Below are 26,866 nucleotides of genomic sequence, written 5' to 3' on the forward strand. Positions count from 1 at the left end.
AGAGCAAGCAATAGTGTGAGTTAGCTTTCTCAGCTGAGTGACAGGCACCCTCTGAACAGTGGTGGGTGGTAGGATGTGGAAGAGATTTGGGCCTGGGAGAGGCATGGATGAGAGGAGATTGTGTGCCTGTGTGTGGGATAAGAAGCAGATGGGGAGGGGTTAACATGCACCTTCTGAAGCTAAACTGCTGGTAGGTCTAGAACTGCACATGTTGGCGAAGGAAGTGGGTACCTCTGAACTTATTAAAAGTTCCTTGATTTTTTTCATCAGTGATGTCAAATGCTGTGGCTGTTAATAATCACTTCTAGTTAATGCTTAGGTGCCAAGCCTTGTTCAGACTACCTTACTAACTCTTCACAACAGCCCTTTGAGGTAGATACTTTCACTTCACCACTTTGCAGGTAAGAAAACAGAGGCATTCTTTCTAAGCTACATTCCCAGCCCTTTTTAATATTTTAGGGGTTCTCTATGCTGCTGAGGCTGGCTTCAAACCTATGATCCTTCTTTCTTGGCTTCTTAAGTACTGGGATTACAGGCATGCACTATTGTGGCTGATGCTTTGCTTTTAATTGGCAAGAAGTGTGGTGACTTGAGCTGGGGGCAGGGATGCAGGAGGAGTAGGCTAGGGAGACAAGGCACTGCCAAGTGACCTTGGCCTAGTTATCCTGCTGTCCAGACTTGAAACTCCTTGAGACTTTTGCCCACAATAATATACTTGTTTATTTTCACTTGTGCAGGGAGAAGTAGAATGTGGGTGCTGAGTGTGTGATGATGAACCTGTGAGAGCAGGACTTGGAGGGTTTATATGCACATTTTAAAACTGCTGATGGGAGAAAATTTTTCATATTTCTTTTTAGTGTCATTGTTACAGTTTAGATTAATGTCCCAAAGGGCACTTTTGACAAATGCCCTCACTAAATTGGGGTCCTGTTTTTCATCTCCTATGAGCACTGTCCGAAGTCCCTGGCTGTTCTTGAGGCTCAGCTTCTTATTACTCCTAATCCCCTATTTCTGAACCACCTGCGTCCCTCACAGCCTCACCCTCAGGTTGGAGGCTTCAGAGAAAGGTGCCTGTTGCATGAGTTCCTCAGTATTAAACTCTTGGCTTTGCATTTGTTTTTGAGGCCTAGCTGCAATGCCACATCAAAGCGGCTGACTTGTAAACAAGCCGGGCAGGCAGGTTGGAGTGGGTGCATATAGCTTTTCATTGCTATAATGAAATCCCTGAGAAGGCTCCTTGTGAAGACAAGGCGTTTATTTAGCTCACAGTTTGGAGTCTGGCGTGAAGTCTGTGCTGGCTCAGTTCTGGGCAGGGCTCTTTGGCGAGGTCAGAGTATGGATGATGATGGCAACAGCAGGGACAATGCGGGAGCAGGTGATCGCATCAGGTTATTGCCATTGCACCTAGAGACAGTCCCTCCAGGGTGTTCCTCTGGAGGATTGAAGAAAAGCAAGGGGGCACTTGGGTTGGGCTCAGGCCTTTAGAACAACTCCTACTGCTTTAGCCTTCCAAGTCCTTGGGGTCACAAGTGAGTACAGTACGGTCATGCCTGGCTATGCCTGACTTCTTAAAGGTTCCACGGTGCCTCCCATGCTGCCATGGGGACCAGGCCTCCAGCGCAGGCTGGACCATAGCAGGGCCGTCGGCGTAGAAAGCAGGTGAGAGTGGCTGACTGTAAGAGGGACAGAGACGCAGGCAGCGTGGTGGTACCTCCTCCAGGTTCCACGCATGTACTTCCATTAAGCTCTTTGCACCATTTGCCAGGTCTTTCTGGCTCCAAAGATTGGTATGTTGGGAGTGGTCAGCATTGGTTAAGTGATAAATTTGCTGCATTTTAAACTGTAAAATAGAATTTTCCCTCTCAATCTACTTTTTGTCTACATTTTTTAAAGAAATGCCAAGTAAGTGTCAGAATTTACATTTTGAATATATGTATGTACACACACACACACACACACACACACACACACACACATATATATATATATATATATATATATATATATATATATATAATTTTGGTGGTACTGGGGTTCCTGGAAGCCCTTCTAACTCTGGGCTACACTCCCAGACCTATTTTATATTTTTATTTGGAAACAGGGTCTCCTAAGCCAGCGCAGCTGGCTTTGAATCTGTGCGATCCTCCTGTCTCTGCCTCCCAAGTGCGGGGATTACACGCGTGCGCCACCACGCCTGGCGACTACATTTTGAATATTTGTGAATGTAAGGTATAGTTAGGTTTTCCTTCAGTGTATTAGTCTGGGCTGATATATTTTGGTTATTGCTATTACATGTCAGAGACATTCTCTGCAAGGCTGTTCCTCTGAAGGACTAAAGATAAAAGCAACTGAACTTTAATTGACTAACATTTAAGAGATAAAAAGTCACAGCCAGGTGAATGCAGTTAATGTACTTAGTTTCCAGCCACTCTTCTACTTTTTGTCTGTCCAGGACTGGGGCTTTCTCTTTCCTGCTCCTCTGGTCATGTGTGGGTTTTATATACCAGTGTCTTTAATACAACTTTTTCAGCCTTGGATTTGCTAAGGCCTGGGCTCAGTGGTGCCAGGAACACAGAGATGAGCAAGAGGTGGCCCTTCCTGAGCTGTCCCCTGGCAGGGACCATGTGAGGGGCTCCAGTGAGATTCAGACCCACCGTGCTGGAAGGAGCCGGATTGCAGGGGAGGAGGGTCCTGGTGTCTACAGGTGTGCTTTAAGGACTTGAGTGAGGGGCGGAGGCTTACCAGGCACCAGGCCTTGTTCTAAGCACTATGTGTATCTGGGTTTCTGTACATTGTAACCTCTGTGTATAATATGTTCTGTTACTTGCATTTTATAGAGGGAACTGACACAAAAAGAAGTGAAGTAACTTGTCCAGAGACATAGCTCATAATGGTTCTGGTGCTGGTACACAGGCTGGTTACAGAATTTATACTGTGAATTGCTGCCCTAGACAAAATGGGATTTGGACACATGAGGATTAAGGATTGTGGACTCCTAGGAAGAAACAGCAATCAGACACATGGAGACACACAGGTCAGTTTAGGGGTATCTGAAAAGGCCCAGGAATCCCCACTGAGGGGGTTGCTTGTGACATGCAGCATTCACACGGGCTTCATGGGGTCCACTGCCTATGCTGACACCTTTGGTACAGTGTTGTGTTGGTTAAGTGGTGAGGCGTGACGGGTTTTGAGTAGGGGAATCCCATTGTTCCTGCTCCTGTATAGTCCAGTTGTGAGTTTGGGGACTTCATTCCCCCCGCTCAGAACAGGCTTAGGTCTCAACATTTGCTGTCCTCTGTCCCGTTTCCTTTCCTTGCCTCTCCAGTTACACCTCTAGGAAGAGCTTCTACATAGTTTCCACTTTGCTCCCTCCTGTCTGCTCTTCTCTGGCTGCCTCTGACCCAACCCCCATCCTGCCAGTGCAGACGGTGCCTGGCTCGCTTTCAGCTTTTTATTGTGGGGCTTTTCAGGCTTACCTTACCCATGGCTCCCAGTCAGGGGTGATTGTGCCCCCCAGGAGATAGCTGACAGTGTGTGGAGATACTTTAGATATCACAGTTGAGAAGGGAGGTTCTACTGGCAACCATAGGTAGAGAGAGGTAGGATGCTGCTGAACATCTTAATGTACAGGGTGGCCCCACAACAAGAAATTATCCAGCCCCCATGGCAGGTGCAGAGGCTGAGAAACACTGACCTTTCCTCGGTTTCTCCGCATAATCCTCTGTTCTTAAAATGCTCCCCTGACTGCCTCGACATAATCCCTGCCCTGTCCTCCAGTGAATTTCCAGTTCCTTCCTTACCAGTCTCTCTGGAGGACTTTTCTCCTCCAGCCTTGATGCCAATCCCTACTTCCCAGGTTTCTTTTCCCAGTTTCTTGTTTTTTCCCATCCCTCAGGTTCCTCTTGGGCATCTCGCTAGTTCCAGAGATGTAACCTCTGTGGGTAAATAACTCCACATCTGCGTTCTCAGCTTGGCTCTCACGCTCCAGTCACATTCCTTTCTCCACCTCGTGGTGCACGGACGCTGCCAACTCTCTGAGCAGCTCCACAGTGGAGCAGCCTAAAGTCATCTTCTGTCCAGACCCGCCCCTCCCTGTCTGCTGTTTCTGTCCATCAGCCTCTTACACCATCATCTGCGCTGCAGTGGAGCTCAAGCTCATCTTCCCCCAGATTAAGTGGCCCTTGCCCTCGGTCTCTCTGCTCAGTTCTGTGCCCCGCATTGCCACTAGGGGGCGGGTTCTGAAACAGAATTGTGGGACGGGGAGCCTTCCCTTAGTGTCTCCTTTATAGCTCATGTGGTCTAAGCTTTGGCATACAGCACATGGAACCTTCATGATCAGACCCAGTGGTACCAGATTGGGAGTAATGCTGCTCTCCCGAGCCTTTTGAAAATTTTATGGACATTGAGGTTACCATGGGAAGGTAGGATGTGTGGGTATTACAGATATTTAGTACTCTGGATGCAGTGGTTAAGTTTCTGTAATTAATAGACAGTTCCACTCTACAAAGAATTGTTCAAATGCCAGTAGGCTCTCATTCAAGAAGGGCAAATTTAATATTTAGCTTCTGCCTAGAAAAGTGGAGAGAGAAGTGCTGAAGACTTGTCTTGGGAATTACTTATTTTGAGGAATTGGAGGCAAATGAGGAACTAGATGGTAATGGCACAGAAATGCAGAGAGGAATTTAAGGGGCATGATGATTTAAATCTTTATTTTGAAACAGGGTCTCACTAAGTTGAAGAGGGCCTCACTAAGTAGCTGAGGCTATCTGCAAACTGCGATCCTCTGGTCTCAGCCTCCCGAATGCTGGGATTACAAGCATGTGCCACCACACCTGGCTTCTGTTAGTATTTCTTAGTCCTCACCAAAATCTCTCTAAGGTAGTGATTATAATTATACCCATTTACAGATGAGAAAGTTGAGGATTAAGCAGATGAAATAACTAGTCCACTTGCATATAGCTTCCATATAGCCCACTTTTCATATAGTTCCTGTGGAACTTGGACTTACACATCTTTTTTCCTCTTATTTTTTAAAAATAGATTTTATTTTTTTCAGCAGCTTTAGGTTCTCATTAAAATTGGAAGTACAGAGAGCTTCCATATACTCCCTACTCCCACTATGCATAGCCTCCCTCTTATCAACATTCTCCGTAGAGTGGTACATTTGTTACAGTCAATTAACTCATACTGGCATCATTATCACTCAGTTCCATAGCTTACATTAGGGGCCACTGCTGGTGCTGTACATTCTGTACGTTTTGACAACTGTATAATGTATTCACCATGATAGTATCAAACAGAACTGTTTCATGGCCTTAAAAGTCCTTTGTGGCCAGTTGTGGTGGCACACGCTTTTAATTCCAGTACTTGAGAGACTGATACAAGAAGATCCTGGGGTTGTGGCCAGCTTCAGCCTCTTAGGCCCTCACAACTTGGTGAGACTCGGTTTCAAAATAAAGAATAAAAAATAGAGCTCAGAGTTAAAATGGCCCTGGATTAAATCCCCAGTATTACAAAAAAAAAAAACAAAACACACCAAAATACAAAAAAAAAAAAACAACCAAAAAGTTCTTTGTGTTTTACCTGTTTGTCTATTCCTTCTCTTCCTCCCCCTGGCAGCTATTGATCTGTTTATCTTTGTGTGTGTGTGTGTGGGGGGGGTATTGGGGATGGAACCCAGGGGCATTTTATCTTCAAACTACTCCCCAGCTCTTTATTTTATATATACTCCCCAGCTCTTTATTTTATTCCTTATTTTGAAACAAGGTCTCACTGAGTTGCAAAGGGTCTTACTAAGTAGCTGAGGCTGTCTTTGAACCACAATCCTTCTATCACAGCCTCCTAAATGCTGGGATTACAAGCATGTGCTACCATGCCCGGCTTGCATCATGTTTACTTCCTAAGAAATGGAATCTCCTTTGTGCCATTGTGTTCTTTTTTTTTTTTTTTTTAATTCTAGAAGCTTCTATGCTCTTTGGATGTTGTGTGGGAGACATGTGCTTGAGACCAGGTAGAAATAGTTCATTGTTTTTGTTTTATGTCTGAGAGCTTTGGGAGAACTCCATTTTTTTCTTTCATAAGCTAACAGTGGAATTCTTTGCAGACCAACAATTAGTAGTATCACATTACCAGACCATTCTAGAAGCGTTGGAGATGAGACCAATCTATTTTATAGCCTCTCTCTGGTATCCAGGACAACCTAAAGCCTTGATAAAGGGCTCTGAGGCCATTGGTAGGTTAAGTAGCCTCATATTATTTCCTATTTTCATGGAGTGATTCATTTTTAAAGAAACCCTAGAACTACCTATCATGACACCCACATTTTAGAAGAATGGGAGGCCACTCTGTTGCACATACTGACACATAGTTGCACCGTGAAGGACTTGGATTTTCGAAGTTCATTGGTTTGTTTTTCAGCAGATAGCAAATACCAGAAAACGAATTCCTTTGAGGCAGCATCGTACTGTTTTTTAATCCCATCTGGTGTTTATTCCAGCGGTAGCAATCCTCTGGTGAGTGGGCTAAAGTGGATGATAGGTTTGCTCTCTGGATGGGGTCCTATGCACTGAACGTCCTCTCTCTGTTCCTCTTCCAGAAGCTCCTTGTGCCACACCCTTGATCTGCAGCTTTGGGAGGCCCGTGGACCTGGAGAAGGACGACTACCAGAAGGTGGTGTGCAACAATGAGCACTGCCCCTGCAGCACCTGGATGCACCTGCAGTGCTTCTATGAGTGGGAGAGCAGCATCCTGGCGCAGTTCAACTGCATCGGCCGGGCCCGCAGCTGGAACGAGAAGCAGTGCCGCCAGAATATGTGGACCAAGAAGGGCTATGACCTGGCCTTCCGTTTCTGCTCCTGCCGCTGTGGGCAGGGCCACCTGAAAAAAGACACAGACTGGTACCCAGTGAAGCGGATGCAGGATGAGAAGAAGAAGAAGTCTGGATCAGAGAAAAACACAGGGAGGCCCCCGGGGGAGGCTGGGGAGGAGGCAAAAAAATGCAGGCCCTCAAACAAGCCCCAGAAAGGCCTGAACCATGACCTCCCCCGGCGGCATTCCATGGACCGGCAGAACTCCCAGGAGAAGGCCGTTGGTGCCGCTGCCTACGGCGCCCGTTCTCCCTGTGGTTCCCCAGGCCAGTCCCCACCAACTGGCTACTCCATCCTCTCGCCTGCCCACTTCAGCGGCCCCCGCTCCTCCAGATACCTTGGGGAATTCTTAAAGAATGCCATCCACCTTGAGCCTCACAAAAAGGCCATGGCTGGGGGCCACGTGTTCAGAAATGCCCACTTCGATTACAGTCCAGCTGGGTTACCTGTTCATAGGGGGGCACATTTTGATACCCCTGTGCAATTCCTGCGACGGCTGGACCTCTCTGAGCTCCTCACTCACATCCCCAGGCATAAGCTGAACACTTTCCATGTGCGGATGGAAGACGATGCCCAAGTGGGCCAGGGCGAGGATCTGCGGAAGTTCATTCTTGCAGCCCTCAGTGCCAGCCACAGAAATGTTGTAAACTGTGCTTTGTGCCACCGGGCACTCCCTGTCTTTGAACAGTTCCCACTGGTGGATGGAACTCTGTTCTTAAGCCCTTCGAGACACGATGAGATCGAGTATGATGTTCCTTGTCACCTTCAAGGTATAGGTGTTGATTCACCTTGCCTGCTTTCTGTTTGTTCAAACCCAGAGAGCAAACAAGATGAAATTACTCTGTTTTGGCTTAATTCTAACTGATGTATCTTCATCCCAGTCAGGTGCTAGGTAGCATGTGACTGTCAGCTTTGCCCAATGAGGCAGTGGTGGCTTTTATGTCACTGTGCCAGTATAGTTGGCTTGGTGGGTAATTTTATGCTCCTTTTCTTCTCTAATATGAAGAGGGGATTGCAAGCGTGCCACCACACCCAGCTCCTGTTCTCATATTTTTAATTTCCAAGAGCTCTTTTTAATAGTTACCAAGAAAAGGAGCTGAAGTTGAGTGGAGTAGTCTCATTTCCTTTGAGAGTTTTACTTAATCACCTATATCTTTTAGCCTTTGATAGAAACCAGGGCACTCCAAAACTTAGGGGTTTAAAAGCAGTGATGAAGCTGGTTGTGGTGGTGCACACTTGTAATCCCAGTACATGTTTGAGACAGGAGGATCTCAGGTTTGTGGCCAGTCTCAGCAACTTAGCAAAGCCCTCTGCAATTCAATGAGACCTTGTTAAAAAATAGGGCTAGAGGTATAGGTGAGAGGTAGAATGCCTCTGGGTTCAATCACCAGTATCACCACTGGAAAAAAAAAAAAAGGCAGCAATGATTCAAGGAATTCCATGGGTGGGCTGCTCAGGATGGCTGCACATGTCTCACAGTTACTTCAGGAACTGCAGCTGGAACATCTGTGACCCAGTAGTCTTGCATCCTCCTTTAGACGAATTGGGCATTTTTTTTCAGATAAAATATGGGTTTATTTAAAACTTAATTCTCACGTTGAGTATGCAAAATACAAACTCCACAAAATGTTCATTTTACTTTAGTTTACAAATATACAAATAGAAGTTTGCTTAAATTTATATTACATATTTATTAAGGCAAGGAACTATATAGAAAAAAAACACATTTGTTCTGCTTAAGGCATACTTGGGAATAAACCATTGTACAAATTATTGCACACCTGAAACTACAGTGCATAGCAGACTGTGCATAAAAAAATGTTAAAAGAAGTAAACCAGGTATATTTACCTAACTTACGTCATAAATGTAGATCGGAAGATAAAAATAGATTTTCCTTGTCAAAGTATGCAGCAGTTTGAGAACTTTGACTTCCTTGTTTGGTACCTTTAGAACCAAGACTCACCAAGCACCATCACATAGGCAATTAAAACATTTTCTATACCTGAATTTCTCCCTTTTCTTCTAATATATAATGGCTTTTAGAAGGCAAAGAGAATACAAGGCAATCTTTATACTTATATTGCATTGAGACACAATTCAAGGGAGTTCTGATCTCCCCTCCCCACTCTCTTTGTTTTTTTTTGTAGGTCTGGGAATAGAACCCACGGGCATTCTACCTCCGAGCTACACCCCAGCCCTACTTTGTATTCTTTAATTTGAAACAGACTCTCACTTAAGTTGTGGAGGGCCTCACTAAGTAGCTGAGGCTGTCCGTGAACTGCGATCCTCCTGTCTCAGCCTCCCAAATGCTGGGATTACAAGCATGCACCACCATGTCCGGCTTTCCCCCAACTCTTAGATCTAATTTATTTATATTCTGATATCCACTCCACTCCCCTTGGCGTTTTGTAAGTCCAGGCATGTTCAAGTTGGATTTAGAATTGGAATGCTGTAAGATCCAGTGACAGACCCCATCTGTTCTTTTGATTTTTGTCTTTTGGATTCCTTCTTTCTTCTGATTATCCATTCATGAGCTGACTTGTTGGGAACTTGACCATGATTGTAGTGCTTGCCAGTTGGGTTCCACCCCCAGAAAGGGAGGGAGGAGATAGTATGAAAGGTTAAAAAAAAAAATACTGAATTTTCTTCTGGCAGTGTGGGTCAGATTCAGTGTTCAGGATTTAAAAGTGCCTCTTCCTCTGTGAGGCGAGGTGGTCTGATCTGGAGAAGGCCTGGTCACATTCTGGCACTGGAATGGGCGATAGCCCGTGTGCTTGGGGTAGTGCCTGCTCAGTTCATCAGAACGGGCGAATTTCCACCCACAGCTATCCCAAACACAGTGGTAAGGTTTCTCACTTGTGTGGATGAGATGAGAACTCTTTGTATAGGTCTTCCTGAAGCCAGCATAATCACAAGTGTGAGTGGCCATCCTTTTTAGGGGCCACAACCTTCTTGCCCTCTTTGGCTTGGACTCCTCTGGAGGCAGGAACCAGGTGGCATGAGCTCTTGGTAGTGGAGCGGTGGGACTTGCGGCTGTATCTGGTCCTGCAGGAAGGTGGGTAGTTGGGCCCAAGATAGGGATGGAATCCTGGAGGGTAGGGTGGCAGTCCCAGCTGCTGCTCAGCAGTTCCTTGGGACTCAGGGTCAGAGTAGTCCTGCTAGGGAGCTACTGCCCCAGGGGGAGGTTGTGTGCGCTTGGCCGGTGCCCATTGCTGAATGGGGGTCTAGCAACAGCGTAGGAGGAGACAGCCTCTTGCTTGATCTTGGGACACATGTGCAGAGGCCCGCCGCTGTAGGGCACCACCACCACCACTGGGTGGGTGGCTGCCTTCTGGGTTGCTTTTGCTAACACTGATGACCAATGGGCTGCCCTCCAATTGGGCTTTTTTTTTTTAAGTTTTACTTCAATTTTAATTGACAGAATAATTATATGTATTTATGGTGCACAGTATGATGTTTTGATACATGTATACATTATGTAGTGATCTGGTCAGGGTATTTAGGACCTCTGTTACCTCTTATCATTTCTTTATGATGAGAATATTCAAAATTCCCTATTATGAAAAATGCAATATGATACTAATTTAGTCACTATTGTGTAGAACACTAGAATTTATTCCTCCTATCTAACTGTAATTTTGTGTTCATTAACAAATCTTTCCCTGCTACTCCCCTTCCCTTTGCAGCCTTGGAAAACCATAATTCTATTCTCTGAGGTCAGCTATTTTTAAATTTTCTACAAATGAATAAGGTCATAAAGAATTTGTCTTTCTGTGCCTGGCTTATTTTACATGTTCTCCAGGTTCATCCATGTTGCCATGAATGACAAGATTTCATCCATCCTTTTTTTTTTTTTTTTTGCAGTACTGGAGGTTTGAACCCTGGAGCATTCCACCTCTAAGATACATCTCCAGGCCTACTTTTATTCTTTATTTTTGAAACAGGATCTTACTAAGTTGCAGAGGGCCTCACTAAGTAGCTAAGGCTAGTCACAAACCTGTGATCTTCTTGGCTCAGCCTCCCAAGTACTAGGATTACATGCCAAGCTGATTTCATTCTTTTAATGGCCATATGGCATTCCATTGTGTGAGTGTACGTACAAACACACTTTTTAACTATTTATCAGTGTTGGAGACTTAAGTTGTGAATTCTGATGCAGTTAGTGTGGGAGTGCAGATTTTTGTCTCAAATACTGATTTCATTTCCTTTGGGTGTGAACTCAGGAGTGAGATTGCTGGTTCAAATGGCAATTCTCATTTTGCATAATGGTTGTACTAATTTATATCCCCTAGTGGAGTATGCGGATTCACCTGGCATGTCAGGGCAGCTTTCCTTGGGTGAGAGTGGAAGCTGCAGTGTCTAGAGGGCTAAGCGTGAGGCTGAGTCCCTTACTCCTGTGGTGCTGTGTTCATCAGCCTGAGTCCTGAGACCGGTGCGTCTCTGGGTGCTGAGCTGCTCTGCTTCTTCATGAGTTACCTGGCCTTAGGGTTGTTTGTAGCTTGGCGCACCCCGCCCATTGCCATCAGCGCCTCACCCCCCCAGCGGCTGTTGTCTGCTCCTGTGCTGCCTTAGCCTCTCTTCCTCTGTTTCCTCCATGTACTTACTGGCCTCTTGTCTGATGGAAGGTGGAGTTTGTGTTTTTGTTTCTCATTCTTTATCCTGTTTGCTGGTAATTTCTGAAGGAGAAACCTTTATTTCTCTGTTCTAAAAGTTGAACCATTCTTTGTGAAGATGAATTGAGGGTACATAGATATATTGTACATGAGAATGGTTATGTTCTTTTTTATTTATGGTGGACAAATATGGACAGGTCATTTGTATGTGTGTGTGATACTACAGATTGAACATAGGGATGTTCTACCTCCAAGCTACACCCCCAGCCCTCCCTTCACTTTTTTTTTTTTTTAAACAAGTTCTAAGGTCCTGAGGGCCTTGCTGAACGCTGGCCTTGAACCTGTGATCCTCTTGCCTCAGCCTCCCAGGTACCAAGATTATAGGTGTGCTCCATCACACCCGGCTGGGACAGATTCTTTTAATGCCATTCACTTGTCAGTCAGATTTATGGGTTTTACACATGTGCTGGCCAATGTCAGTACTTGCCTGTCATCATTTATAATGTTAGGAGATAAGATGCTTTTTTTAAAAAAAAATAAAATAACTAATCTACCAGACCCATGTAGAACCCCATGTGGAATGAGTAACGTGGAGATATGTCCATTAGCGTTCTGTAATCTCCAAGGGGAGGGGCAACTTTGGCCTGGCTTGTCACAGGCAGCATGAAGGCAGGTGTCACAGGGTGGGCTGGGCTTTGAAGGGCAGAGGGTCTAGCCTTGTCAGGCATCTGTTGAGGAGGTGAGGGAACAATGGAAGCAGAGTCTGGTGGTTAAAAGAAAAGCAGGTTGTGATCAAGAGGCAGAGAGAACCATTCAGTTGGAGCCAGAGATGTTCTAGTGTGGAAAGTGAGTAGGATGTGGAGAGCAGATTGTGGGTGTCCTTTGAAGTCATAAAGAGCATTGCCGTGCTTCTTATGAATATGAATGGGAGGTTCTGAACAGTTTTTAAAGCACACAGTCACATGCTCCAAAAGTTGTTTGAAAAGGTTGAGCTCTAGAGAAAGAGTTGAAACTTTATTTCTCTAATCTGAATAAAAGATAATACTGCTGCATGGACAGTGGGAGTTGAAGGAGGGGAGATGTGCGAGGAAAATGGCAAGTGTGGGGCTCCTGGGCTGTGCGGGAGAGGCCTGGCTTGGCTCACTGGCTCTAGAGAAGGTGGGGAAGGACCTGATCTCAGGGCACTGGCTGAGGGCGCCTGTGTGCTGGGCTGGAGGAGCACTGCGCTCTGGAGAGGCCTGGCAGGTAACTGTCAGAATAAGTGTTTGGGGCAAACACTGGGAGCCTGTTTTATAATGGTGGATCAGGAGACAAGGGAAAGAAAAAAAAAAAAGGATTAGACAGAGCCAAAGAGAAATCTTGAGGTAACCTATAAGGGAGTGGGTGGAGAAAGGGCTAAAAGCTAGGAAGGTTTGAGCTGCCATAATGTGGGGACGAACATCAATATGTAAATGTGCACAGATAGATAATGGCTGTGTAGGTGCACACTACAGAAGTAGTGAGGATTAGCTGTTGCTTTGAGAATCTGAAAGTCAAGGTGTCTAGTCATGACCAGCGGAATCACCAGGGCCACCGGTAGGCCTTGGTCACATTTGGGTACTAGGATGGAACCCAGGGACATTTACCGCTGAGCCCCACCTCAGCCCTTTCTTTGTTTTAAATTTTGAAACAGGGCCTCTCTCAGGTGCTCAGGTAGTCTCAAACCTGCCACTTTCCCATCTTAGCCTCCTAAGTACTGGGGTTGCAGGCATGTGCCACTGTGCCCAACTGGGTACTCTTATTTATAGCAAGTTTATGTAAATAATTTCATTATAGAGTTTCAGCCACGTATTGTTTTTGTTTTGTTTTTTGAGGGTCTGGGGATGGAACCCAGAGGCATTTGACACCTGAGCTACACCCCCTGACCTATTATTTTTATTCTTTTTTTTTGAAACAGGGTCTCGCTAAGTTGCAGAGGGCCTCACTAAGTCCAGTCTCAGCCTCCTGAATGCTGGGATTATAAGTGTGTGCCACCATGCCCAGCTTTCAGCCATGTATTCTGTGTGTGTGTGTGTGTGTGTGTGTGTGTGTGTGTGTAGTGCACTGGGAGTTGAACTTGGTGGCATTCTACCTCTGATACTCCCCCGGGCCTGTTTTATTATTTTTGTTTGGGAATGTGGTCTCTAGGCTGCTGAGAGCCGTGCTACATTGCTGATGCTGTCCTGTGACTTGTGATCTGTGCTCCTCCTGCCTTAGTCTCCCAAATACTGGGATTATAGGTGTGTTCCACCACGCCTGCTTCAACCCTGTATTTGTTAGTGTTTTCAGCTCCAGTGGAAAGGTCACATTCCAAGCCACAGGGTTCCACAGTTTGCAGCTGCGTGCATGCTGCTGAAACCCTTGCTTTTCTGGTGGCGGACCTGGTGATTGTAATCCCTTGCTCTGTCCTTTGCTCCTCCTTCCCTTCCCCCAACTCAGTCTCTAATCCCGTTCTCTGACTCTTGTTCTGAGAAAATGTCTTGTTTGGCTTTAATAATTTATTAAGATAGGTTTCATTAGGAAGGCCTTATTGGACATCATTACCTCTTTGCAGCACATGGGATTGTTCTCTTAGGAATTTGCTCTTAGTTTGAACTCACAAAACCTTAGAAATTTAGAATTCTCTGTTCCTTGGACAGTGTGTAATAGATACTGAAAACAAACCCAAGATTCAGTATGGACCAGACATTCCCAAGGCTTTGCCTGTCAGCTAAGAGATGGATGTGGACCTGCGCCTGGACATTGCTGCTTGTTTTTGTGAAGCGGGGTGAGCTGTGCAAGCCGCTAAGCGTCAGTTCCCCAGCCTGAAGTAGGCATGGCGGTTGGGCCTACTTAGTTACCTTGCTTTGTGACCCACACTGCTTGTCTTCGTGATGGTTGTTGTAATCTGTGCCTTCCCTGGCCCCCACCCTCCTAGCCACAGCCCGTGCAGTAGTGGGTGTTGGAGAACTGCAAGCATGCAGTCCTGGGAGGGAGACGAGGGATGAAGTGCTTTCCAGTGGCCCCTGGGTCCTTGAGCTGCCTTCTTGACCACAGCCCCCATCACTCAGAGTGGAAATGGCATGTAAGCTGTAGTGTTCAACAGCCTAGAGCAGAGGTGGGCAGTCCTACAAGAAACTCGGCCACCCTCTGTGCCTGCCCCGTCCACTCACCAGCGCACACTTAGAGAGTGCTTTCCACCTTCCAGGCATTGTACTGGGTGAGAGATGTGGTTCCTGTGCTCGGGGGACACAGTCTCTGGTACCTTCCAGTGGATGGGGAATGGCCTAGTCCTTACTCTGCGGTGAACACCCGCTATCTGACATAGAGCACATTCTTCATCAGAGCCACCTTGAAGCCTGCATTCTGGTGACCGCCTTAGCCCAGCAGGACTCTTCCTGCACAGAGCAGCGGTGTCGCCGGTGCACAGTGTCCAGGCAGATCCTACACATCCTGAATCTTCCTAGTCATTTGTACCCTGCCCCTGCCCTATAAATTAGGGTGACATCTTCCTCTGTAAGTATTAAGATTTTGATAGGCAATCAAGGAATGAAGTGATATTTAAGTTCCCAATAAATAATATGTTGAACTTTCAACAGACTATTTGCTAGTAAGATATAATTCTGTTTCCTAAATTAGATGGTTGAGCAGTTTTGGGGACAAGGACAGTTAACATAGTAATTTTGGCTTTGTCATAATTCTGGGCCATCGGTGCCAGGACAGACGTCTGACTTTCCCTGATGAGCGGGAGCTCATGACCAGGCGGGTGGTGGAGGCTCACTCCTCAAGCCTCTCCTGGGACTGCTGAGCAGAGCCTTGTGTGGTTGCTGGCTGTTTTTGAGCATGCAGATCTTCATTATTTGAATTTGAATGGATAGGTTATGTAAACTCCACAGCACTTTTTGGAAAACTAAATTGAAGTATTTATCTTTAATGAACTTGAACTGAGAGTACCTAGGTGTTCTATTGATGATAATGCTTCATCGTTTTTGGAGGGGGTGCTAGGGATAGAACCCCAGCCCTATTTTAACTCTTTATTTTGAAACAGGGTCTCATTAAGTTGCAGAGGGCTCACTAAGTAGCTGAAACTGGCCACAAACCTGCAATCCTCTTGTCTCAGCCTCCCAAGTGCTGGTATTACAAATTGTGATTGATCTTAATCTTAAAGGGTAGCATGGGGACATGTGAGAAATATCATCTGTTTTTCTTCTTGTATTTATGTAAATGATAAAATGTTTGCCTAGCATTAGTTGATAAGGCATTTTTTCATATCCCTGTTGAAGATAAAATGTGATTTCCATGATGGCCGCCCTTAGCCTTGTGTCTTTTGTGCACAGGGAGACTCATGCACCTGTATGCAGTATGTGTGGACTGCCTGGAAGGTGTTCACAAGATCATCTGCATCAAGTGTAAGTCGCGGTGGGATGGCAGCTGGCACCAGCTGGGCACGATGTACACCTACGACATCCTGGCTGCTTCTCCCTGCTGTCAGGTGGGTACCAACTCCACTAAGGGAGCAGCGGGTAGTATTTGGCTTCTGTCCACAAGTGAGTGTACAGGAGTTGGAGTCTGTACTGTGGTCTCTTTGGGGGAGGTGTGAGGGCTTGAGAGTAAAGAAATTCAGTCAGAAACTCCCCTGAAGTTTGGCAAGAAGACTCAGTTACTGCACTGTAGTAGAATACTATGTAGTCATCAAAAGTGATACTGCAGAATAATATATCATTATATTTAGAATATTTCTCATTTAAATAAAATATCAAGCTATAAACTGGGTGGGGGGCACGTGCTTATAATTTCAGTACTTGGGAGATTGAGACAGGAAGATTATAGGTTTGTGGGTAGCCTCAGCCACTTAGTGAGGCCCTCTGCAACTTAGACCCTGTTTCAAAAATAAAAAATAGGACTGGTATAGCTTGGAGGTAGAATACCCCTGGGTTCACTTTCCAGTACTCTTAAAAAAAAAAGGCAAGTTATAAAATGGGAGGACACAATGCTTCCAATTACCAATAAGTGAGCGTGAGAACGGATCTGCTCACCTCTTGGCAGTTGGCTCAGATTGCCCAGGCAGTTGAATGCTGAGTAATTCCTTTAATTTTCTTTTTGCTTGCTTATATTTTCTCATATTTTATATTATTGGCTTGTATTAAATTTATAATAAGTCATGATTTAAAGGAAAGCCTCACTTTCTTTAGTAGTAGTAGTTTTTCGTTGTTTGCTTTTTGCGGGATAGCACCAGCTACCCAGGACGGGCTAACTTTGTAATGTGTTTGAGATTGACATGGAAGATTTGCCATCCCTAAAGCACTGGTAAGAAGAGGCCTTTATTTTATGCTAAGATAAAATCTTAAATTTAGCTGTCATCAGGAACAGAGGGAAGTATTAACATATGAAAACACATTAAATAAGACCATAGACATGCAGGAGATAAAAATCCTCAGAATTCTCTTGGTGTATTTCCAAGTGGTTGAGGAAAAGATCTTGTTATATAATTCCTTGCTCTTCATCGTTAGGGGAGATATTTTTCTTTGCTTCTCAATGTGCAAGCCTGACTTGTAATGGGAATAACTGGCACACACTTTATTAGTTTGCTACAGGGTTTTGTATTGGTAGCATCATAATTTCTTTTCTGTAAAGAGAGTATTCTTAATCTTAGTTTACTAAATTAGTTTACTAAGAAGATGACCTGTGTCTTTTTTTTTTTTTTTTTTTTTTTTTTGCGGTATTGGAGATTGAACCCAGGGGAATTCTACTTCTAAGCTATACTCCCATCCCTTTTTATTTATTTTGAAACAGGGTCTTCCTAGGTTGCTAAGTGTTTCACAAATTGCTGAGGCTGTCCTTATAACTATGATCCTCCTGTCTCAGCCTCCCAAGCACTCGGATTATAGACCCGTACCACCACGCCCAGCAACCTCTGTCTGTTGAGTTGAAAGGATGGCAGAGGCAATATTTCAACTTTACTTTGTCCACTCCTATGTGTCAGAAGAGAAGTAGACTCTTGAGAGACCCAAAGGGCTGTCCGTAGCTGGTCCTTTGGTCCCAGATAGGGTTGACTAATTTTATGCTGCTCTAATGCAATGACCATGTTTTCAGTTTTAAGCTTAGCCTTGGGAATGGGTTGGTGAAGTCTTGAGTTGTTCAGTGTAGCAGTCTATGACAATTGTCATGCCTTAAAACCAGCCATCTCTTGAGCTGAGAGAAACCAAAGGAAGTGGCTCTTTTCTCTGCACACAAACCACAGAAAGCGAGGAAGTGAAAGACTGTTTAGGCCTGTTAACTCACAGCGTGTCGGCACTGGGCAGGGCTAGGAGACTCTTCCAGCCTCCTGATTGCCTGTGAAACGGATGCCTCAAAACCTTGGATATTTTACCTAGGTCTACACAAAGCATAGCCACAGCCACATCCATGATTCAGCCCCACTGCACTATTGGAACTGCTGTGGGATTATTTTTGTGTTTTTAGAGAGAAGAAACAGAATGGCATCCTGCCACACAAGTCCATTGGTATGTGTGCATGCATGATTACATACATACACATACATACGTATATACACACATATATATTTTAAACAGTTTAAGCTAGACCTAGATTTTCTGGCCTCCCACGGAAATGGAAGACATATTTGATTGTTATTTATGACTATTATTTGTAATCACTTGAAAATACTTACTGTGAAGATATAGGTGACAGACACTAGTTAGAAACCCAAGGAAATCTTCTAATAAATCTGAGCTAAAAATAAGCAGTAACTGGTTATCAGAGAGGATAACCAAGTTAAAGGGAAGTTTGCTTGGAGCTGGGCATTTTAGTGCCCTCCTGTAATCCCAGTACTTGTGAGGTTGAGACAGGAAGGTCATAGGTTCAAAGTCAGTCTCGGCAACTTAGACTGTGTTTCAAACTAAAAAATAAAATAGGACTGAGGTTGTAACTCAGAGGTTGAATGCCCCTGGGTTTAACCCTCAGTAAGTGAAACATAAACACACGTGCGTGCGTGCGCGTACACACACACACACACACACACACACACACACACACACACACTTTGCTCAGAATTTCATTTTTCATGTTGTTCAGGGATGAAATGTTTATTTTGTTTTTTTGTGGTGCTAGAGATTGAAACCAGGGACATTCTAACTTCAAGCTAAAGCTGAAGACCTATTTTATTTTTTTATTTGGAAACAAGGTCTTGTTAAATTCCTGATAGGAATCTGTGATCCTCCTGTCTCAGCCTCAGTACAGATATGCTCCATTATGCCTGGTGGAATGAAGTCTTAAAAGGGAGTTTATTTCTGGTTGCAGAAAGATAGTGTATTGCTGGCAAAGAGTGTGAGACAGGCTACTCTGGGTCAAGTTCCACTTTTCTGCCTTCTAACTATGTGGTCTTGGGCCTGCTAAAATTTAGTTAATACCACCTACCTTAGAAGAGTGTTTTGAGGACAAATTGAGATTATATTTTGTTAGTGTTTTTTTAGATAGCATCTAATTGGCAAGTCTGTGTTATTTACAATTCCTAGTTACTCACTTCAGTCTGGACCTGTTTCTGAAGGGTCTAGGATTGTGCTGTTAAACAGAGGCTCAGGCATGAATTAAGAGAGAGTGATCTAGGGGTTCTTAAAACTGCAGGAAAAACAGCACGTTTGTCTGTATTGCCAATTTTTCCTGAATATTTTAGGGATTTTTTTTTTTTTTTTGCAGTACTGAACTCAAATCTGCACATCGTTTTTAAGATTGTTTAACCCAGGGGCATTCTTCCTCTGAACTACACCTCCAGACCTATTTTTTATTTTGAAGTAGGGTCTCACTAAGTTGTGGAGGGCCTCACTAAGTAGCCGAGGCTTTCTGTGAACCTGGGATCCTTCTGTCTCAGCCTCCCAAGTACTAAGATTACAAGCGTGCACCACCACACTTGGCTGGTAGTTGATTTTTTTTACATCAAAGAAAACAGTGTTAATAAGGAGTAAAATGTTAAATATATATAAACTTTTGAAATGAAACTTCTCTTCAGAGAAGTTTCATTTCAAGTTTGTGTGGGAAAGTCATCGTCAGCCACTAGACAAGCATTCTACCACTGAGCTGCACCCAGCAGCCACTGTCATAAATCTAGGGTGCAGGAGCTTCTGTTAGGTGAGTTTTGGGCAGGACTGGTTTAGCATTTTCTTCCCACTGATAGATAAAAGGACCAGCGGTGCCTCATATCAATAGAGAAATTGGGATTTTTTTAATCTTTCAGGTTTATGATAATAGGTATTTGAATATACATCTTAAGCTTTGTGTAGCACATTTTGGATGTTTTACTGAACTCTCGACTGGTGCCCTGGTGTTTTGGTTTGGATGACTTGGACAGGTGTTGCAAAGCTGGGAGAACTGTGACTCATGATGTGTGTTTCCCTAGGCCCGGCTGAATTGCAAGCACTGTGGGAAGCCCGTGATTGACGTGCGGATTGGGATGCAGTACTTCTCTGAGTACAGCAACGTCCAGCAGTGTCCACACTGTGGGAACCTGGACTACCACTTCGTGAAGCCATTCTCCTCCTTCAAAGTCCTTGAAGCTTATTGATGAAAGCTTTGCTTTAGTAATAGCTATTTTATTGATATTATTACTTTGTTACATATCTTTTATAGGAAGACATTCTGTGACATTAATTTCTTTTCTAATTTAAAGCAGAATTACTTTGTATGTGTGTGCCACTAAAATGGGGGCTGCCCCTTGCCCTGTCTGATTCTCAAGTGTTAGTCTGTGGTCAGGACCAGCGCCCAGATGGGTAATCGTGGGAGTTTAGTAGTGGTTTGCCCTCACCAAAAGTCTCTGATGCAGCTTTAAGATGGTAGGGAGGGAAGGATGGAGTTAGAAAAGGAATTATATGACTGTAAAAAAAAAAAGCATGGTAGGAGTTGGGAGGGAGCTCTTACTAAAATGTCAACTTTGTAAAGACTCACTCTTAGATCTTCCGTGGGCCCAGGGAACACACATGACCAATGAATGTAAGTCTGAGCCTTGAGAGCTAAGATGTATTGGGCTGTCTCAGCTTAGCTCTCTGCAACACACATTGGCATGCGATTTGCTCCACAGATTGATGACCTTAAAGTGGACATGAGTGCCATGTTTTCACCATCTGTTTTCATACAGAAAATAATATCCAAATTATAAGACATATCAAAGTTATTTGTGTTGCATATATATTTTAGGTAAGCTGACCTATAACCCAGTATAAAATGAATGTAGGAATGTTGTACAATGAATTAAGAGGGCAAAAATGGCAAAACTTGGTCATTTGAATTGTGTCTCTGCAGTTGATCAGAATAGCTCTCAAGGAGCATCCATGCATAACAGGATTTGAGCAGTAATGATATACACAGATACTGTTGAAGTGCCGTTTAGTATCGGATCCTTCTCCCAGATAAACTCCTGCTGCAGATGCTAACCAGCAAGCCTCAGAACCAGTCACGCCACACTTACCCTCCCCGCAGTCCCTTAGAGACACATTGAACGCGTTCAAAACCGAGTTTCCAAAATCAGACAGTTGACCTGAGGATGGAAAGAGAAATACTGTTTGAGAGAATGATAATGAAGACACTTCTTTTTAAAGTGTGCTTCATTTCTGAGAAACACTGTAGTGCATAATGACATATCTAAAGGTCTCTATGATACCCTACTATAGTGAAAAAATGATCACATACAAAACTTGACTAGCCAGAGCTTTGGGCATTCAAAAATACAGCCTTCCGATCATATTCTTGATGAGTTAAACACACCCAAAACTCCATACCCTTGTAAAACTGGAATATGATTTCTCATAAATGAATTTGATAACTTTAAGCACGATAGGTGTGTATGCTAAAAGTACTAAAAATAATTAGCCAAATTTGGGAGTTAATGTGAATATTTTATATTACCCCTTTGGTATATACCATTTTTCTCTCCGTGTGGTGTTTCCTTTCAGAAGTGTTTAAGGCACTGTGTGTAAGGGTTCATTTCTACTATGTGAACATTTGATGTTTTATTTGAAACAATACAGCATTGAAGAACCAATGAGTTGATTTAATATTCTTCATCTTTCAGCCAGGATAATTGTTGTTTGGTTTGCTACATCTGGTTTGGTGTTTGATGATCTGAAAAATGTTTCTTGTGAGAGGAAATACAGTGCTTATGGGAAGCAGAAAATCATTATTGGTCAGACAGCATTTGATGCAACTACTATGGGTCTGTAGGACATAAACCTTGAAAATGTGTCTTTGATAAACAAAGCTGTGATTTTGAATTAACTGGTTCCCTGTTGTTTCTCTTAAGTACCAAGTATAGAAGTTGGTACGCTTTTCTTTGGAGAACCATCTGGATTTTATTTTTGAATTTAAATAGTAATATATTTATAATTCTGTTTTTTAACCCACCTACATTTTCTAGTGAAACCTGCCCATTAGATTGTTCTGAGCTTAAAGTTGACCTGTACATTGCATTCAGGAAGCTCTTGGTTTAAAACGATCATGGATGTAGTGTATGCATTTCCTCCTTAGATTGTTTTCTAGCCCTAAAATATGATGAGGTTTCACTATAATCAGGTATAATTTGCTTTGAAATGATATTTTGATGATAAAGTGGTGATGTTATAGATGTTTGCAGTTATATAAAAAGAGAAGGATGAGTATCATACTCATCTTTTGCCTTTCAGGCATTACATTTTGTCGAGAAGGGAAAATTTGGCTGATTTGAAAATAAAATACAATTGAGTATGCACACTATAAAGATAAATCTTATTTTGGAAATCTGCTGACCTTAATATTTTCTTCAAGCTTGCCCTGAGCACCTTGATCGGAATTGGAGTATGTCAAGAAAGATTATTTGTGTTGTTGTTAGGATATTAAGGGATATCAGTCACCCAGGAGATCCAATTTCTGTTTTCCTGATGAATAGTGTTCAATAACACGAAGCAATCTGAAGAATGACTAATAATTTCAAAGTTATTTTTCACCTACTCTAACATTTTTTTATAATTTACTTTTAAGACTTCCATACCTTGAACAAATACTATTATCTGCTGTAGTTTAGAAAGAAGATAATTTCTGATGGACCATTTTCTCTTTAGGCCATCTTGGCTCTCCACTTTCTTCTGGCTACATCTGAAGCAGTTGATGTATTGGATTTTTGCATAAAAGATACAGACATGCCCTGAAATTGAGAGGTGGGCAAATTGTTTCATTCTAACCACACAAACACTTCCCCAAACATCCTTTAATTTTCAGTTTTGTAAAAGAAATTCATTTTCAGAATAAAATAATATATTATCTGTTTGAGGAAAATTAATTCATCAAAAAGGATTATTATTAGGTGTTTATACACTAAAACTAACATTTTGATACATAACTTATTAGACAGCCAAATCTGACTTGCTGAATCTTTTCTTTAGCCCTGCAAAACCAGTGCTTTCCATGCAGTCTGTTCTGTGCCCGGGGCTGGTTACCCCACTTTGCTTTGCTGTGTCGTTTCCTGGCCAGCAGCTGTAGAGTAATTGTAGTTGGAAGCTGGGGAAGAGATGAGAAAATGCTCGTTTAATGTTTTGGTTCTTATAAATAAGATGCTGCCGAACCCATTTCATCTCCATGTCCTGTTGATTTTATTATTCCAGATAATTGGAAGAAAACATAACAGGTGGGCACCATTTAAACCCGCTCAGAAATATATTGCTGGCAAAGATTTCTTGTCAGGATGTGTTGGATTGCACTTTTGATGAGGGAAGACAGTGTAAATAGTTGAAGAATGTTGATAAAATTGAAACATTTGGTTATGGAACTGTGTGTGGTGTTAGAGGGTTTCTATTTGTGAGATGTATGTATTAAAATAATAAAATTTCAGAAACTAAAATTGTGTCAGTATTTTTGTTGGAATTTTTGAGAAAATAGATTGTCTAGTCAGAAAAGATAGAGATATGCTGAGGTTTTTTTGTTTAGTTTTGTTTTTTGTGGTACTGGGGGAGGAACCCAGAGGCTGAATCCAGAGGCTCTTCTACCTCTGGACTATTTTATATTTTATTTGGAAACAGAGTCTCACTAAGTTACTGAGAGCCTCACTAAGTAGCTGAGGCTGGCTTCAAACCTGTGTGATCCTCCTGTCTCAGCCTCCCAAGCGCTGGGATTACAAGCGTGCACCACCAGACCTGGCATTCTGAGGTTTTTAAACACTTCAGGAAACCATTACAAAGTCACTACCACATCTAATTAAAACTATAAACTTTTGGTGCTATTTGTAATTTGTGTGGAATTTTAAGGCATATTTGAATTTTTCTTCTAGTGGAAACCTTAGCATTGTGGTAATTACATTAGCATACCCTGGCACTGCTAAGGCTCACGGACAGCAAAATTAATCAAGCACTCGTGGAGTTTAGAAGAAGAGCACGGTCACATCAGTGTCCAAATGGGATTGGCCACTGTAGACTCATCTCTTGGTGATGGTTATCATGTCAAGTGGACTGATAAACTTGATCACAAATTTTGGTGGTATTTTAAACTCAAGATTAGGATGGTCTCATTGAAGTCCCAGTAAATCGGTTACTCTAGAAGTAGAAAAGTCAGAGCCATAATAGTGATGGGAGTGGAGAAATGCTAGTTTAGAGCAAGGACCATGCTTTTCATTGTAGTCACATAGTAAATATTAAGTTGTAATGACTATAGTACTTATTTTAGAGACAGACTGAGGCTCAGAGAACTTAACTCTAGGTTCAGGTACTTAGTGACTAACCAAAAAGTGCGTCTATATTCCCTTTCCTAGTCTTCAGAATGAGATTTTGGTAATACCCAGCTAGTTAGCCATAGTGTAGAGGTGAGATCTCCAAGAGCTTTCTTTAATTTTACCTTCTGTTTTCAGTTGCTCTTTGCATGCAGGCTACATTTAGCACATTAATTAGACTTAGACATGAGGTACCCGAGACTATCTTTAGTAGCCGATGTTACCTGAGAAAATTTTTAACAAACTTTATTTAGATCCCGGAATTAATTTTGAGGTTTTCTTTTTTTTTTTTTACCTTCACTGTGTATTTACTGGTTTCTTTTTCATTTTTTAATGCTAAGGTGACATCTGAGTGAATGGAATATTCTCTTAGGTGCAGCAATACACTCCTATAACAAATACTTGGGAGGCTGAGACAGGAGGATTGCAGGTTCAAGGACAGCCTCAGCAACTTAGTGAGACCCTTGTTTAAAAAAAATTAACAAGGCCTTGGAAATTTAATGCTCCTGGGTTCAATCCTAAGTACCCCTTTCCCTCAAAGAAAAATATACTGTTTCCAAATAAAATATAAAATACAAAATACTGTAAAAGAAAAATATACAGGCTCATACACTTACCAGACAGAAATACAAAGTTATCTGTTCAACTTAAGGGTTTGGGAGGAAAGGATATGTAAAAGGAGAAGTGTCTGGACCTTCTGTGGAGCAAAATCCCCAGAAGTGAGAGGAGCTCTGTGGGTATGGGACCTATGAACTCTTGCTTTTAAAAACAGAATTATTGAGAATTAGAATAGACATGCGACAAGTTACATCTATTAACAAGCACAACTGAGAGAGTCATAGACCTCTCCCCTGTCAGGATGGTGAATATGCCAGTCCCTTGCTCTTCCAATTCCAGGCAACCACTGATCTCTGCCACTGAAGACTAGTTTGCCTTTTAGGAAGTGTTAGGTACATAGACTCAAACAGGATGTGCTCTCATTCGCCCAGCTTCCTTCACTTCAGATAATTATTTTGAGATCCACCTATGTCGCTGTGTTGCCTGGATACGCCCTCATTTGTTTATTCACCTGTTGGTGGACAGGTTTGGATTGCTTCCCATTTGGGGCTATTATGAATAAAGTTGCTATGCACATTTGTGTGCAATTAGGTGGACATGTTTTTCCTTTCCTCCGGGGAAATTTCTAGGAGTAGAATACCTGGATCTTCTAGTAGATGTGTGGCTAGTTTTTAAGAAACTGCCAAACCATTTACAAAGTGGTCACACCATTTCCTTTGCATGTGACCTTCCTGCCTCAGCCTCCCGCACAGTGAGGATTGGCACGTGCCACCACAGCTGGATCCTGTTACACCATTTCATATTTCTCAGTGCAGTGTACGAGAGTTTCAGCTCCTCCAACTCTCTGCTGACAGTTTAATTTTAGCCATTCTAATAAATATTTAGTGGTATATTATTAATGTTTTAGCTTATTTATTTCTCTAAGGACAGTGATGTTGAGCACCTTTTTTGTATACTTATCATCTGCATATTTTCTGTTCAAAATTTTTGTCCACCTTTTACCCCCATGTCTGGGACAGAACCCAGGGTCTCCTGTGTGCTAGGCAAGTGTTTTACCACTGACCCCAAACCCAACTCCTATCAGTTTGTTCTTTTTGGTTTCATACCAAGAAATGTTTCCTTACTCCAGGAAGGAGTGGTTTCTTCTGGAGTTTTACACTCAGGTTTTATATGTAGGTGAATGATCCATTTTGAGGTGTTTTTAATTTTGTATTGTTTGTGGTGCTGGGGATCAAATCCAGGGCCTCACACATGCTAGGAAAATGTTCTACCATTGAGCTACATCCAAAGCCTTGATAATTGTGAGACAAGATGCCACTAATTTGCAGAGGCTGGCCTTGAACTTGTAATCCTCCTGCCTTAGCCTCCTGAGTAGCTGGTGTTATAGGCAGAACCGAAGGATTATGGTAAACGTATTTCTTTTGGTGTTTTGGTTTTGGTTTCTCATACTGGGGATTGAACCAAGAGGCATTCTACTTTCAGCCCTTTTAATTTTTTGAAATCAGGCCTTGATAAGCTGCTGAGGTTGTCCTTGAACTTGTTTTATGCGAGACGTCTCAGAGTCCCAATTACTGGAGATTGGGAAATCCAAGATCAAAGTACTATTACTTTATGAGGGCCTTCTTGTATTGCATCCTCACATGCCAGAAGAGCAGAAGAAAGTGTGTCCACGCCTGAGGGCCTTTTTAATAGTGACATTAATGCATTGGGTCCTCTCAGAGGGACCCACCTTTCAACATGGTTGTTCTGGGGAAAAAGTTTCCCACACAACTCTGGGGAGGGCAGTCAGACCATAGCAAGTACATCTGAAGATACCTCTTTATTTTTAGAAAAGGAAAAAAAAAAAGGAATACTTTCTAAAGGAAAAGAGGTATTTTAAATCAGTCATTGTGATTTTTAACTCATTTTTCATGCATTAATTTGTTGACATCTCTTCCCATTTGCTAAGATCGGTGATAACTTGAGGAGAACTGTCGGAGTATAAGGTGACATTTTAACAGTCTACACTAGAAATCTATCATTTTATTCACTTTGGGATCTAACTTTGAGATATTTTTGGATTCGAATATGTCAAGCTGTCGGATTTGATAGCGTTGATCTATCCAGTTTGGGC

At 43.0% G+C, this 26,866-nt stretch overlaps 1 protein-coding gene across 1 annotated transcript in view; it reads left to right on the forward strand.

Moving 5' to 3' along the window:
* Positions 1–20,034, forward strand: part of HECA (hdc homolog, cell cycle regulator) — a gene marked incomplete at both ends in the record, with an annotated part of 41,725 nt that extends 21,691 nt beyond the window's left edge. The window contains 3 exons of the mRNA XM_080699882.1: positions 6,596–7,636; positions 15,815–15,969; positions 19,870–20,034. Of these exons, the coding sequence (XP_080556008.1) occupies positions 6,596–7,636; positions 15,815–15,969; positions 19,870–20,034 (1,361 nt within the window). The remainder of the gene's footprint in view (positions 1–6,595; positions 7,637–15,814; positions 15,970–19,869) is intronic.
* Between the last annotated feature and the right edge of the window lie 6,832 nt (positions 20,035–26,866).

The sequence above is a fragment of the Muscardinus avellanarius genome, assembly GCF_963383645.1.
Source record: "Muscardinus avellanarius genome assembly, chromosome: 8".
Taxonomy (NCBI): domain Eukaryota; kingdom Metazoa; phylum Chordata; class Mammalia; order Rodentia; family Gliridae; genus Muscardinus; species Muscardinus avellanarius.